Below are 16541 nucleotides of genomic sequence, written 5' to 3'. Positions count from 1 at the left end.
CTGCCATCCGCCGTATCCGCCACGAACGGTGTTTTGTAGTTTTGGCTTTGACGAGCTGCTACAACAAAAATTACGCACTGTCCATAGAAGTAATGTTGTGATCAGCTAAGTAATAACGTGAATGTCCATTCCTACAACTTTTCTGTCTTGCGTAGCGCATCATTTGTGTGCTGTCACGTTTATTTATCCAATCCAATCCGAGTCGAAAGAAGCGCACGAAAGAGCACGCGACGACGAAACAGAAACCGCAGAAACAAGACTCAAATGTTGTGCACCAAAGACACGACTGCAACAACTCACTGCACTGAGACAATTGTGTGAAAGTGTTATGTGTTGTTCATACCATTGCACAAGCTAATCGTTTAATTTGCACCTGCCGTTCACCTTGCTCTGGGAGGTCACTGCAGCTAGCTGTGATCGGGTTACAACCATCTAACTCTAAAAATAGGACGCTGTGGTGCGAGACACCGACATGCTGCGAGTAATATTTTTAATTGTAACAGTTGGCCTGTGTGCATCAGAAAACATCCCACAGAACGATGTATTTGCTGTCAACTCTGTTCAAGATGATGACTTTTACAGCCAAGACGTTGGCGACGCTGAAAAACTTCGAGTTATCATTGGAGACAGCTCCGGCTGGGTGAATCCACACAACATGTTCAGCTACAACCAAGGATCTCAAGTGAACCGACCAAGCGAACGATCAGAGAGCACAGCCGAGACTGACGAGCCGATATCTGAAGACACCGTGACTCCGAGTGAACGGAAAGCTTTGTATTCTAAGAAAGCATGGGCAACCCCCAAGCTTGTCCGCACTAAACCACCTCCGCCAACACAAGAGACTCAGGAGGTGCGCTCAGAGCCTGCACCGTTGTGCGACCCCTGCGACTGCAAGTGCCGGGAACTGAAAACGGACCTTCAGAAGTGCCAAGCTGACTTGCAGGTAGAGTATATAGTTGCTTGCAGTATACACGATACAGGGACCTGATGTTTCACTTCATTTCAATGCGATGGGAATGGGATGAAACAACATTGATGCGCCCGCCTTGCATTGTCCCAACTAGATCCTAGCTCTCACTACTGCAACAGAATCTTCTAAAGATTATTTTTGTTTGTTTAACTACCAGTTGCAGACCTAGCATAGTGTTGACATCTCACAAGCAAAGTATGCTGGATTTCATGCATTGCAACCCCAACTAGTGCCCAGTTCACAGTGGTGCAGGATACAGATTGTACACAAGCGTAATTATACAGGGTGTCCGAGAAAACGTGTCATTGAATTATAATAAAAAAACTACACCACCTAGAATCATGCGGTCAACGGCATTTGTTCTTACTTGGTTTTTGCCACCTCTTGATGTGAATTTCGTGTAACGTAAGTTTAATTATGTAAATTTTTGCCAACTGAAGTTGGAAATTTGCCAAGTAAGGGTGACTTTTTTACTTCACCAATGTGAAGAGCATGTCTAATTTACTCTAATTAATTATAATTAACAGGGATATTCAGGAGCTATCCCATCAGAAAAAATAGTCGAACATCATGCTCTATGGAGCGAGCGCGCAACAGATTTTTCTGCGCAATCCTTGTCAGTCCGACGAAAGGAGGTTGGAAACCCAGCCCACACCTGTAACGCAGAAAGAGATAACACAGGTATGCCTTATCGCATCCGACTTTCCCTGGGATCGCTTTTCCTTCCACTTTCCCTCTCCTGATTTCAGGAACTGTCACTTTTTCTACTATCACTCTGTGGGCTAGGTTTGGAACCTCCTTTCATCGGACTGAGAGCGATTGCGCTCAAAAAGTCATTGCGCGTTATGTTTCGGTGCTACGAAAAGCGTGATGTTCGGCTATTTTTCTCGATGGGATAGCTTGTGAATATCGCCGTCAATTATCATGAATTTGAGTGAATTCGGCACGCTCTTCATATTGGTGGGGGTAAAAAAGTGACCTTTACTTGGCAAATTTCAGAGTTCAGTTCGCAAATATTTAGATAATTAAACTTACGATACATGAAATTCACATCAGGAGTTGGCAAAAACCTAGTAAGAACAAATGCCGTTGACCGCATGATTTTAGGTGGCGTAGTCTTTTTATTATAATTCAATGACACGTTTTCTGGGACACCCTGTATAAGCTGCAAGGGTGAACCTTAGCACTTGGACAATGTGGGTCTCAGTGTCCTCAAACATCTGTCCCTCTTTCAGAAACAGGACAGCTTGCTTGTGACTAACCAAGATGCTCTGATACTTTCACGATAGTGACATCCATTCAAGCAAGCTAAACTTGGTCTGCAAATCTTTTGTAACATTGTTTCAATGCAACATATCTGGTAACCAAGTGTTGCCAATTTTGCGAAGAAAGTTGCAGCTAGGTAGTATATGCTTTTGCAGCATACTTTGATGGAAAACTTTCTATATAACTGCCTGTCACATGTGTGTAAGTTGAAAACAAAGTAAAATATATTGAAAACAAGTCTGCTAGCTGTAACTACTAATACCTAGGGACGTAACAAAGTAACAACACAGGGTGTCCAATGGGAGGATGTCATTTAATTCGTAAAAACAGGTTTCACTACATAAAAATTTGAAACTACTTGGGATACATACATAAGGTTTTTTTTTTTTTTGTCACACATCACGGTAGTTTGCATTTGTGTCACGCATTAATTCAGCAAATATTGTTAGTTGAACTCGCAAATTACCCAAGCAAAGGTAGCATTTTTCTTCATTAATTCGGAAGCCTATGACCATAACATACTATTCCAGCTTGCCCGTTTTACGTGACATCCGTATCAGTCGGCTTCTCTGGCCTTTTTGGCAAGCATTTTGGGATGGGTGAGCTGGTGCTAGGGAAATCCTGGCACTGGCCTATCGCAATCTTTGCGGTTCACGCTTAGTTTGTAACGTCTTTCCATGCCATCAATCTTCACATTCACACACAGGAAAAAAAAAGACTTCCACAGGCAATTGGAAACTAGTTTCTGCGTTTCGCTTCCATACATGGGCTTCCATACATACAACATTAAGAGCTATCTGGTGTTCTTTTTCTTTCCTCTGACATTGGATGTTGAACTTCTCTTTTCTGCAGTTAAAAAATTGTTACAGCATTATTGCATTACACGTTGACACATTCCAAATGTTGAAAAGGAGTAAGTTTGCTTCTTATGACTTCCAGGCTGTTCGCTTACGAGCAGTGCTTGCAGACGTCGAATCACCCAGGGGATCCTCTACTGGCTGCGACAGAGATCGCCAATTTGTGTATCTTCGTCGTCTGGCTTTGAGCTTTGTGTACCATGCGAAGTTTCGTCGGCGCAACATTCAGTCCAATATCAAACTGTCCATCCTGCTTTCTCCAGAAGAGGTAAGTTTCTGAACACTTCAATGACAGTGTTATGTACAGTCATGTATGTACTACCATAACAGCTTTGCATACAACGAAAGCTCTTAGACAGAGCCGTAGTGAGGGGGGGGGCAGCCGCCCAAGTCGTTGTCGTCGTCGACGAGTTGTTGTGAACGTCGTCAACAAATCGTCGTCATTGTCTTCCCTTTTCTTGATACAACGTTTTGGCACTGGCAACCACCCAGCTCATACAAAGACAATTCATACCATGTTCAACTTGTATCAATATGAACCCATTCCAATTCAAGATGTACCAGGAAAGGCCATATGAGGAGAAAATTTCATAGAGTGTGACTTATACTAAAGGAAATGTGTGAATCCCACAAATAATATTTACTGGAGCGCACTCAAGGATCGTTAAAATGAACTGCATTGGTTGTGGGAAATGGGGAAGTTTGAAAAGAAACCAAATATAAACTGTTCCACTTACGTAGAAGTGTTTCTTTTTTTTTTTTTTTTTCACGTGGAATTATTTTTCGCATTTTTTGCACGTTCTCCCCAAATCGCGAATTTAAGTTAACGCGAATAACTCTGGCCATATGAGGGCGAAAATTGTCCGACGTTCCACGCTATACCGTGACTACCTTGACCCTTTCTACTCCATGCAGCCTAGGCAGTTAAGCAAGCCGCAGAAGATTGTTTTATCCCATCAGGTAAGATGTAAAGAAATGAAAATTGATCACGCTTTTGTTACTCCAACAAACGCATTGCACTGTACATATATACCACTATACCACGAAGCCGCAACATGCCTTTCCCCGCATTTGCAAAACGAGCTTGTATGAGAGTGCGACATCTCAACCGAACTGTTCAGTGCCCTGAGTGATAATGAATGAGAACTGCTGAAATGAACTGGCTGACCTGCACACGGTCGGTACTATGGCCTCCTGCAGGGTCCCTAAATGCCATTGTACATGGCCACAGGCCATGTCTGTGAGGAGAAAAAAGGGATTGACCTAGAACGGCGCCATCCCTGTGAACAACGGATGTCTCAGCACGTGCCCGAGTATTGGTGGCGGCACGATATGCAAGAGCAAAGCACACCCGGAAATCTGTGTTGCAAATTTACAGGGTTATTTTAGCAAACGTTACACATTTCGACCGCACTGTAAAAATAGAAGACTAGATTTGGCCCATCCCAAACTTTGCAGACTGATAGCCATTTGTCTGAAGTTTCATTCGAATTTTTTGTAAGCACTACGGTCATGTAGAAAGAAAATTAAAAATAAAGCAAAATCTCGCCCCATGCATTTTCAATGGCCTATCCCACACAAACACCGCCATATTTTCTTGTGTCTGCTTCACGTTCACATCACTTCACACAGGCAGCGCTGCCTACAACAATGTGACATGCTGATTCTGACGTTATGCACCAATCCTCTTGTTCTGTATGCTGGTGCCACCTGTGTGTGGTGAAATGAAAGTGAAGCGCAAACAGCAGAAAATGGCGACTTTTGAGTGAGATAGGCTATAGAAAATGCACAGAGTGAGATTTTGCTTGTTTTTTAATTTTTCTTTGACGGGACCATAATGCTCACGAAAAATTCCAACAAAACTTCAGACCAATGGTTACCAGTCTGCAAAGTTTGGTGTTGGACAAACCCCGTCTTCTATTTTTAAGATGCGATCAAAATGTGTAACGTTTGCTAGACTAACCCTGTAAGTTCTCGCGAATCACTCCTTGAACCAGCTTTGCTCGAAAACGCAAAAATATTTTCCACACAGAAAAAAACGACTTCTACAGTATTCCTTGTCGCATGGAATATCAAGACACTAATCACATGAATAGGTCAATAATGGCCTTAACCTGCATTCTGGTTCATCACAATACTGTTGACAAAGGGTCCGGTGGCACGTTTCTCGTGACGTTGCTTTTGTGATTTTTAAAATTTTTTAAATCTGCCTTTAAGTTTTCTGACCAACTGCTTACCTGTTTTCTTGTGACATTTGCATTTGGTATTTGCGTGTAGTATCAACGTGAGATCTCTGTTCAACAAGGTTAATGCATTATTGCTAATTTTTTGCACTACGATTTCGGAATCCCATTAGGAAAAAAATGTACAGTGGCAATATGTGTGTGACATTTCCTTCATATAAGTCACACTCTGTGACATTTGTTCCTATGGCCTTTCCAGGTGCAACTTGAATTGAAATGGTTTCAGATTGGTACAAGTTGAGCTATGTGTTGAATGTGGTGCGAGTTTTTTTTTTTTTAATTCCGCATTAGCGCAGCGAAGCAACTACAGCTATGGGCGACGTACAGATGTGGACAGATGGAGAGAGAACAGCAGGAAGGTGTGGGGGACAGGGGGGATTAGTATGCATCCTGGGCTGACTTCAGGGGTAAGTGTACCGACATTCGTCTGGAAAGTCTTTGGAAAACCCAGGGAAAACCTCAGACAGCATAGCCAGTGGTAGGATTCGAACCCAGCACCTCCCAGTCTTCAGCACGACCTTGGCTACCACCACCAAGCGGGACGCATTAACCCGCTCAGCCATGCTGCTGTTAGGTACGAGTTGTCCTGATATGGGGAGTTGTCGTGGTATGAGCTGGGGTATGTACCGTCCTCATGATACCTACACATCTCAAGGCGGTGTCTGCAAATGTTTGGTTGTGTGCAAAATAGAAGAGGCTAGAGTGCTGTGACAAGGGGATGCGTATCATAAAACCAATAAATGTTGGGACATCTATGCCATCGTTAAATGTCCTTATCGTGCCTGTGGTAATCTATTTGTTTTTGCTGCATTCTTTTTCTGCACAACACAGATTTCCGCACTTGAGCAGCTCGCAAGGCACGAGGAAAGTCGTGCTGAAGAACTGGAGAGCCATCTGTCCGCCATTTTGGCAAGCTCTACTGTGGTTCCAGACATTCCCATGGATACAGGCATCATGGCTGCCATCGCCACCTGGTGTACCAGCGTTTTCGGACAACCGCGTGCAGAGTGGATTGTCCCAGGACTGGCACTTTTGGGAGTGTTGCTCTTTGCTGCGCTGCACGGAGCCTCCTGGCGTGTGGTCTTCCTAGCGGTCGTAATTTATTTGTTCTTCGCGAGCTTCCTGTGGCATTGGGTTCATCTCTACAAGGTATGTGTACAATTGAACCTCCGTATGCAATAGAGGGATAAGTAAAAAAAATTCCAAACCAGAGAAAAGGGGCCTGATCTGATTGTTCGCCCCATTGACACACGCGCATTTTCCGTTTCTTACCCTCCTGCAGCGGGCCAATAAATTTCAGTACAGTCATAAATTTTCTTTGGCGGATACATACTGGTATGTAGATGTCATTGCAGCAAAAATAGTAAAAAGGGGATACGTCGACTTATCCCCTTATTGCATACAGAGGTTCAGTTATGCTGCACCTGTGGGTTGTGGTGAAGAATAGGGCCTGGCTTTCTGTGCATGAATTAGGGCCCTCAGTTTTCGGGTTTTATTTTTTGTGAAAATCGGGGGGGGTAAATATTGGGTTGAAAATCAGGACCTGCCAAACAGGGTAAAATCGGGTGATATACTGAGAAGTGATGTATTTTCAGGTGAAAAAAAAAAAAATGTTGAAATTAATTGATTAATAATTGGGGGTTTACATCGCGAGACAACTGAGATCATGAGCGACGCCACAGCGGTCGGTCTGTGGAGTGTTGAAATTAAATGAAAGAATATTTATTAGGAAACTGGTTGATAATTCACTGTATAACCACTAAGGCTTGCACTGGCCCCTGTTTATAGAAAGAATAAGTTGCATGTTCAGTAAAGCATCATCCATCGATGAGCGTTGAGAGCATGCTCGCGCTCGCGTTGGTATGCCTCGTATATCGTTGGCTGTTGCTACGTCCTCTTTACTACTCCGCGTACTTTGCTGATACAAGATACTCCCTACAAGATTTGAAAGTTGGCTTCACCTAGCACTTCCGTGTATTGCGGGCAAACCCACTTCAAGGAACACTGAGCTTTGCTTAACTCTTTGTTTCTTCGCTGTTTAGCATAATCTTTCCTGATTCCTTTGCTATTTTTGGTAACAGCACAAGAAAGGGTCTCGTCGACATCCACGGAAAGCACTAACAGTACAAAAATCCAACACTGAAGTTTTCAACTTACTTATTGACACAAGCTTTCATGTAGGGGACTACATTTCTTCGGGTGTGAAAAACACAGGGCATTTTTGGTACGAAACCAGGCCATTACTTTGGTTGGCGTTGCCAATGTGCAAGGAGGCTTCACCTCATTATTGAAATGGATTTTGAGGGACAAGGGAAGGTGTCATGACCCCATTAATCTAACTTATCACTGAACTAACCAAGTTGATGATGTCTTAGGTTAGTTTAATGAGAGTTTCTGTATTTTGTTTAGGGAAGTTACGTTAGATTAATAGGGCCATGGCCACTTCGATAATGAAGTTGGGAGTGCGAGGCAAGCTGCTACAGCTGCACTAATCTAACCTAATATATCACTAAACAAAGTGTATGATGTCATAGGTTAAAGATGGCTTTCCCGTAACACAAATAAATGAATCGAAAAGTTCCGCTAAGTTGAAGTGGGCTTGACTGCAATATACGAAGGTGTTTGGTGAAGCCAACTTTCAAATGGTGACGCCTACCAAAGGAACATTTTTCACGTTAGAAATCGGACCTGCATGCAAGCATTCACAAATCCAAACCCGACGTGTTTTGTTTACTTCACCAGTAAGATGCGGCGCTGTCGGGAGCGGTCGCGCCATTGCCATAGTTCGCGCGTGTGCGGCTCAAGTCCTTGGTTTGCGCTTTCGCAAGCCCGGTTTATGGGTTTTATTGGGTTAAACCCGAACTATTTTGATGTAAATCGGGGGGTAAAAACGGGCTTTATCGGGTTTTACCCGAAAACCGAGGGCCCTATGCATGATGTATTGTTGGGGACACGGTTAGCTAAAATCGCCTATCAGCATTTCACTGTCCCGTATTACCTCTGTTGCAATTGAAAGTGTTGTGCCAATATCATATTTGAAGGTGGATCATGTGCTGCACGTGTTTATTACTCGAAAGAAATAGTCTTTGAACACCTGGATATTTGAGATGAGATAAACCACGGAGTGCTGATTTTAGACAGCCATGTCCCCTACAGTACATACCTTTTGGTGCACACTGTACACTAAAGGGGGTTTGACACTTTCCCATCATCTTTCCCATAATCATCTCCGACACACTCACCATGGTTTTGGCGCTCTTTGGCCTTTGTTGCCTTTGTGCCATTAAACACATAATCAATCAATCAATCAATCACTTTGGCGCTGAATGCCAAAGTACTGAGAAGAAAAGTGTAATTTTTTTAAGTGTCATAGAACAAGGTAAGGTACAAGCCCTTGAACAAACTTCGGCGTCGAAATCTGACGTGAGAGGAACAAGGTTGGTTTTCTTAGGCACATGACATTTCCCCCAGCCGCATTCATTGGTGGAGACGCCTGCCGTGATGTCATGGTCGGATGGGTCTTCCTATTCATAGTGCTCGCTTTCTACACGCCCATTACCACCTCTACTGTGAAAGCTGGAATGAGAGTTCACACTGATCAAAATAACCGTCTTTTACATATGTAGATGGGTAGAAATCCAGCAAACCGGTAGAGATGTAGGAAGGGAGTTGCCTCAGGACAGAAGCCGCCGATATTTCGAACAGAGACTGTTCTTCTTCTGGGCACCGTCCTCATCATTGGCATGGTATTTAAAGGGTTAGGTGTGACGTGTTTAAAGGTTCATGCGAATTGTGGGTCAACAGCCCCGAGGGAAGAAAGGTTCCGTACGGGCTTCTACGGCCGGAGTGAATGGCTGCTTTGTTAGAGTGTGGAGGGGAGCACAAAGCAGCCATTCACTCCGGCCGTAGAAGCCCGTACGGAACCTTTCTTCCCTCCGGGCTGTTGACCCACAATTCGCATGAACCTTTAAACACGTCACACCTAACCCTTTAAATACCATGCCAATGATGAGGACGGTGCCCAGAAGAAGAACAGTCTCTGTCCGAAATATCGGCGGCTTCTGTCCTGAGGCAACTCCCTTCCTACGTCTTTTACATATGTTTAGCATATTTTGGTGGCAGAGTGTCACGACCCCCTATAAATAGCATCTTTGAGCGAGTTGTCGGACTTAAAGTAGCACAGAAGTCATTTTTAACACCCAGTTTTCTTCCTATAAAACTGTTAGGTAGGCCAGTAAGATGCACCATGCGAAGTAATTTACACCACAGAGTCATAATTATCGCAGAAATTGAATTTAAAATACGCCGCAAAAAGTGACCGTGCACAACGGTGGCGAAGAGCAGTACCAGCCTGTTATCTGCCTGGAACCTCGCGCTGACGTTATAAGGAGAACGCTCGCTGATTGGCCTAGAGAAATGTTGTCTGCTACTCCACTGTCGTCTGCTACTCGGCTGTTCGGGGTTCTGATAAAGCCTTTCTCCTTGCTCGGTAATGCTTTGGCCACTCCTTCTATCCCCAATTCTCCGGGAAAACTGGCAAAACAGGTTTACGGCGGCAAAGGGACAAGGCGCTGACCCCCACTGACCGGCAAACCAGAACGAGTCTCCTTATGCCGTCATCGGTGATGTGCCATCATACCTCCTCATCCTCGTTATAGCTGGAGTGGCGAGTTAAGGGTGAAGGCGCGGAGCTATGTTTATGCGAGTTTTTTTCTGGGAAACAAATTGCACACATCAAAACCTTTCGCGCTATTCGGTATATTGACACACACACTTTCATCAGATGTCTTAATCTGAAATTTTTTTGGATGGCCCTCTGTACTCCTTTAAGTGTTCGATGTTGTGTGTCTTAGGTTACCGAGGCCCACCGTGAAGCGTATCTCAAACAGAATGTGGACGCTGCTAGCAAATGCACACCCGATTATGAACCAGGGGTCCTGTCTAGCATAGCAGACATGTTCAGAACGAAGGTCGACTGCGAGCAGTACTACGAGGAAATTCATGTTAGTCCTTTGTGGAGGGTAAGTGTCCAATTTGCTACTCATGCAGAATGCAGCAGACACTGAAACATACTGCTAATGCACACAGTTTCGACTAATTTGCATAGCAAAATTCAGTGATGGATAGTTCAACATATTTGCTCATTTTATGATATATATAAAAAAAAAAAAGACTTTGAACGAGGAGTTTCATATTCTGCTGTCTCACTTTTGCCTGAACATCCCTTGTTAAAGGGACGGTCTCGTACAGCCGGGGCGATTCCGAAACTTAGCCAAAACTAGTTTCACGAGTACTGTGCACATACAACCATCAAAGTTTCATTCGGAATAACCGAGTCGTTTTCGAGGAATTTGTCGAAACGTGCCGTAAGAGCAGACGACGAAAGCTGCGCCTCTCTCATGCATACATCACCTATGACGTCGGCCCGCGGGTGCGTCGTCGTTGTCATGGTAATTGTAACTTGCAGAAGCACCTTGGTTTGAGTAATCCCCTTTGCTCTCGAAATGGGGACACTCTGGCATATACCTCCGCGAGCGGAGAATGTAGTCCGAGCATTGACTGTGGGGTCTCCCATAATGTGGCGCACAATCGGATACGTGGAAGCTAAGTCACGTGTTTTCTTTCCGCGAGTATTTAATGCAGTTTTTAAATAAACACGTTCTCCTTCTCCATGTACGTCGTCAGCGACACTTCATTTCGAAGCATGATCAGTGTACAACGGGGAGTGTAATGGAAGCGCGCGTAATATATTTTTGGTCGGAGCTGTAATGCGACCGCGCACGCCGATGGCCAGCGACTTCAGATTTGTGATTGTGGATGGGGTTGTTCTGCGACTTTTAACTTGTTTCTGAGGATTAACATAGTTGTTCTGAACCACCATGCTTGCCACTACTGTGAATGCGCGTTTTTCACCTGAGAACTGAAAGAAAATGTACGAGAGTTGCCGCGGTGCCCAGTAACTTCTGAAAGTCGTCTGCTCACACCGATGCACTAGCACGCGCAAAAGCAGACGATTTCTGTATCCTATCACGGACTTACCCGCAGGGCGACGTGGCCGTTCTTATTGTTGCCAACACAGACCGCGGCGTGCTCTGCAATCTTTATCAATTTAATTCGGTTATTTAATAACTGTGGCGTGTTTTGTCGGGTAAATTAGCAGTATTCCATTTTCAACAAAGGGCAATCGAATGGTACATTTTATGAAAGGGGCAGGGAGTACGAGACCGTCCCTTTAAAGAGAACGAATTTTAGGCAATTAGTCATACCTAAAGCTTGAAGTTTTGGGGATATATGTTTTTTGCCCAATTCGGCGGGTAAAAGGGGGTAAATTCATGCGAATTCAGGTACAAAAACTTCCAGTATGATAAATTCGGGGAGAAATCGGGCTCCATGAGTCACGCATACTGTACTGGTTTGGTACAAACGATGATGTAATTGCGTTTGCTGCCAAACAAGCTAGTGTGCATTCCCACAGACGTGTCAGGGAGGCCGATTTGCTGGGTAAAAATTGGGTTTCACCCTAAAGAGGCGATGTTCGATTCGGGGTAGAAACGGGTTAAACCCTAAAACTTCAGGCTCTAGTCATACAGTAATTACATATACTCCCTTTAAGAGAATGTATGCCTGGTCGTATAACTCACCTGCAAAGATAATATCCATGCTGTTCTCATAGCTTTTTTTATAAAACCTGTAGCAAGTAAAAAAAAAAAAGAAAACAACCTGCATATCTGGGTGCCGTTCAGACTGAGCCCCTGCCCCATATATGTCTGCTTCTTTTTTTTTTCTCTTGCAGAACAGTCCCATGGTGGTACTGTCGGAAACACTGTTCCGTAGCATACTGCATCCCCTCCTTTTTTCTGGCAAGTACCTCGGACGCTTCATGAGCGATTTCTACGGTCACTTAACCTGGTGGAGCATTTTGCCAGCGTCTGCTTTCCTCGTCTGCGTCACCATCGTTTTACTCGCACTCTGCCTGGGTTACGCGGTGGTCCTCCCCTGTGGCCTCGGCACCCTCAACCCACTGAGGGTCACAGCCAAGCCAAAAGTCAAGGGCACAGGTGACACGCAAGATCCACCTTTCATGACACACAGAGCTGCACCACGTAGTGTTGAAGAAGGGCAAGGAGATTGCAGCGTGGTAACAGAAAAGGTAACGGCGGAACTTCCAGAAAAGAGAGATATTAATGGCAGTGAAACAAACAGAACATCAACGCCTCAAGTCACTGCACAAGAAAGCGTTGACAAAGATAACGAGACAAGAAAGGCAGCTCCGCCTGCAGTAGGCACTCCCGCAGCGGAGTACGTTGAGGACGTAGCGGATGAAGAAATTTCGGAGGAAGAGGACGATGAGGAGGACGAAGATGAGGAAGAGACATCGTGATGAGATGTCGAAAGACACAACGCTGTGATAGGTGCAATGCACAAATGTGGGAGTGTTTCTATGACTTTGTCTTTCACCATAGAACTGTTCCCAGCTTTTAAGTATGTTTGTATGATTAAAGTGCAATTCTGAGAGTGGTTGCATTAAGTACAGGTTCAATGTTGCACTTGTTACACATTTCACGGTATATGTCGCGTCTTACCCACCTCAATCTTTGCTGTTCAATACAGCAGGATCTGTATGATGTTGAACATAAAAAGTAATATGCAAGTGAGTTGGTGTATACTTGACTTTGTCAGAGTATAGAGGTCACTAAAACCTAACTCATCATCATCATCAGAGTATCGAAGTAAAAAGGACCGCTATGAAAATCGGAGCCCCTGAGCTTGGAGTGAAAGACAACACAAAATGCACATTGTTGTTTGTTTTGTGTTCTATTTTTTCCCAAAAGAAAATTGTATGCTGTGCAATGTTTTAATCAGTCAAAAGCATTTATCTTCTGCTGCATCCACTTCGCGTTAATCTTTCACTACGTGAAACCTTTTAGGGAGCCTGACAGCAAACTGTTGGTAGCTAGGAAGCCGATACAACTCCAAATCTGTCATCATTTACATTTTATGCGTATCATCCGCTGTCTTTAGAGACATGAAGCTAATGTGATGTAGATGCACGAAAATGGCAAATTTCTAGTTGGCTAGGTTATTCATTAGCAATACATCACATGAAATGGTTGCTTTTTGTTGTTCCTTTGGCACAGCACTAGTTTCAGTAATAAATTCTGGTTATACGTCAAGAAAAAAAAAAAAAAACATGATAGGAAACTTGAGGTGAGCTAGTTCTTGCGCCTTATTTTCGCATTCTGTCCTGCATACCAAGTGTGTAACAAGAGCAATGTTCACCCTGTAGCTACTGAAGAGAGCACAGGTATAATACTCTACTACAGGCACTACTATTATGCTCTAGCATCGGCTTCGCACTTAGCTTAGTTTTTGTGGGGTATATGCAGCCGGACATTGTCTAGTCATCTGGGGCAAGCACAATATGAGTGCAGGGGGACTGGCATTGTCATATTGTGCATCACACGTAATCAAAATGTCAGAGTTGAAAAAGAGTCAACTTGTAACTTATATTCGCTGTCAACTGCTGTTGTGTGTCGTTGTATGCATACCCTAGTTATGCAAATTTGCAAACTTCCTCGAATGTAGCAAAGCACACAACTCTGTAGTACATCAGCAGCAGATAGTATCGCGAGTTACTTTGCCTCTAACGATTGTAAGGTTTGTGCTCAGAATTACTTCCAGACCCCTGGGATGCCACAGACAACAGTGGAATACTCGCTCAGTGCCCTTTAAAGTAACGAAATGAAACCACTGTGGGATGTGCCCAGTTACAGCCTGGTGTGGGGCAAACTGTATTGTCTAATTGGCACTATGAACACATTTCATTTAATTTATTATACCTGAAGTGCCTCATGGGGCAGTGACATGACCCCTATGGTAGATGAATTACAAAATGCTGCGACATATTAGTCTGCAAACTGTGAATTGCCTGCAACTCTTATTGTCATGTTTTCATCTGGAGAATTTGTTGCATTTGTGGTCGAGCACTTTACTGCTGGAAAGACGTATTCTTCGTATCTGTTTCACTGCATAAAAAAGCAATATACAAGGTGTACAAAAAAATGTATTAAAAAATCTATTTGTCTGAACATTATAAGGGGGGGGAGAGATTTTGCTATTGCTTCTGAGAGCTCTTATCCAATTTAATTTGTATGAAATTGAATTTTGCAAATTGATTTCCAAAGTTTTCTTTTCTTTTCTTTTTTTTACAGAAACAAAGCCCATGTCAGATTTACTCCAATGAGCGAAAAACGACATTTTGAGGCATGAAAATTGTCGGTGGAGCCCAATTCTCCATCAAATTCGTGCAAGATTCGGCGGAAGAAAGACAGTCACATGCCCCTTCCTGTTTTCTTCTCAACCTTCTTTCAGATAACTTTACATTGCAACCATGCTGTCGTTATCAAAAGAAGCTTGAAAAGGGCAGGTACATGGCCTCTTCGCAATGCTTCTTTCCGAGTGCTGCTGGCAATTTGTGCGTCTCCAAACAACGCTTTTCGCTTCTTTTGCGGCTGTTGCCATTCTATTAGTGAATGTATTTTCCAACAGAATCGGGTAAATCCGGCATGAGCTTTCTGTTTCCGTAAAAGAACGTGACGTTAAGTTGGCGTATTTCGGAGCTAATTGGGAAAATTCAATTTCCCGCATATGAAATTGGATAAAAGTGCTCAGAAGTCATGCCAAAATCTCCCCCGAGTTAAATAGCGTTTATCCAGTAGTGTTCAGAAAAGTAATTTTTTCATATGAATTTTTTTCACATTAGGTGAAACACCCTGCATATTCTTAGCTGTAAGCATTTCAAGCAAATATGTGAATAGCAGCTCTACAAGCAGCTGTGCAAGTTTGACTCACTCAATTTTCTGTCTCAAGCATGTCACCAGATGGACATTTTCTATGCATATATTGTGTGCAATTGCGGGAATGGAAGTTGTGTGGTGAAATTGAGGTAATCTTATCTGAGTTTTGCTCTGTTCAAATGTTGCATTTACTGATTCGAGCTGTGTACCTTCCTTTTTTTGCACTGACCAGTACTTCAGAAGAAAAAAGCCTCAATGTGGTATCCAATTTGTTACAATGATAACACAAGTGTACAGCAAAGCAAAAATACAATATGTTCTTGCCAGAATTTTGTACTTAACAATTACTGCTGAACTCAGTAATTTCAGAAATGTGTGCTTGTATTTTGTAAGGTTTCTTCCATTGCCTCCATAACCACTGATTCCAAAACTATGGCAGCTTGTTCCTTACTGATCACTGACAGTGATACCAAAAATCCTCGAGTTACTGGCAATTACTTTTTGCACAATTTGATTAAGTATACTGCAAGAGCATGCACCGGATGTGCCCCCCTCCCTTGAAAATACGAGAAGATGCCAGAATGAAAACGACCAATGAGGGAACGTCCCCAGTAATGCAGAAACTCGGAAACTGCCAATCGTCTGCCCGATGATTTGCCCTTCGAACGTACCATGATGTTTTTAGCGCCAATGTATAAAACAAATTTCTTTAATATCTACACACTTTTCGGGAGAGAAAATTGGCCAAAAGACTGTCAAGTGATGTCCAACATTGTGGTACTTGATCCATACACACACATTTCTGAAAATTACATTATGATAGGTAGAGCATCATATTCCAGCGTTAAAGAGGTTGTGACACTCTGATATGTGCATTACATCATGCGCGCACTGCACTGCCTGTAAGAGTATCCAGATAATAGGGACTGCGCCATGAAAATCAGTGCATGTGTCTGCTTTTTGTCTCTCTGCATCCTCGCTTTTGATGTTTTTTAGCCTTCAAAAATAACTATTTTTCTACATGCTGTACCCTCGCCGTACCCTGCCGTACATGCAAACCCTCGAAAGCAAGCTCTGTCAACAAAGTGAAAAACCGGGCGTGTTGGTGTTGATGTTGACAGGTGCTAGCACCTGTCCTGTTGTCTCTTCTCTCTGCCCCATTCCCAGTGCTAGTTCGTCATGCGAGCTCTGTCAAGCTCTGACATCCTACGTGCAAGAGCTACGGCCATTCCCATTGGTAGCTGTAAAACACGTGACCTCTCTCACGCCTGTCTCACTGGCAGAGACGTCTGCAGTGATGTTGCAGTCAGATGAGTTTCTGTAGTCGCGGCACCCATATTCTATGTGACTGTTACTCCCTTTCCTGTGAAACTTGAAAAGCAGGTTCGCATTGATGTAAATAACTGAC

The 16541-nt window shown here is 43.6% G+C and overlaps 1 protein-coding gene across 2 annotated transcripts; it reads left to right on the top strand.

Moving 5' to 3' along the window:
- The first annotated feature begins 156 nt into the window (after window positions 1-156).
- Window positions 157-15462, top strand: LOC135391353 (uncharacterized). 2 transcript variants are annotated; one of them, XM_064621601.1, is made up of 6 exons: window positions 159-943; window positions 3176-3361; window positions 6168-6485; window positions 10190-10357; window positions 12130-12486; window positions 12540-12685. In XM_064621601.1, exons 1-6 carry the CDS (start codon window positions 473-475, stop codon window positions 12576-12578), a joined length of 1539 nt encoding a protein of 512 aa, XP_064477671.1. In that variant the 5' UTR covers window positions 159-472; the 3' UTR covers window positions 12579-12685. The 2 variants fall into 2 exon arrangements, with proteins under 2 accessions (XP_064477670.1, XP_064477671.1); XM_064621600.1 differs by having other exon boundaries at window positions 157-943; window positions 12130-15462.
- Window positions 15463-16541: the final 1079 nt, after the last annotated feature.

Source organism: Ornithodoros turicata, chromosome 4, assembly GCF_037126465.1.
Source record: "Ornithodoros turicata isolate Travis chromosome 4, ASM3712646v1, whole genome shotgun sequence".
NCBI classification, from domain to species: Eukaryota; Metazoa; Arthropoda; class Arachnida; order Ixodida; family Argasidae; genus Ornithodoros; species Ornithodoros turicata.
Note: the sequence above shows the minus strand (reverse complement) of the source record. Positions and strands in the feature narration are given on the sequence as shown.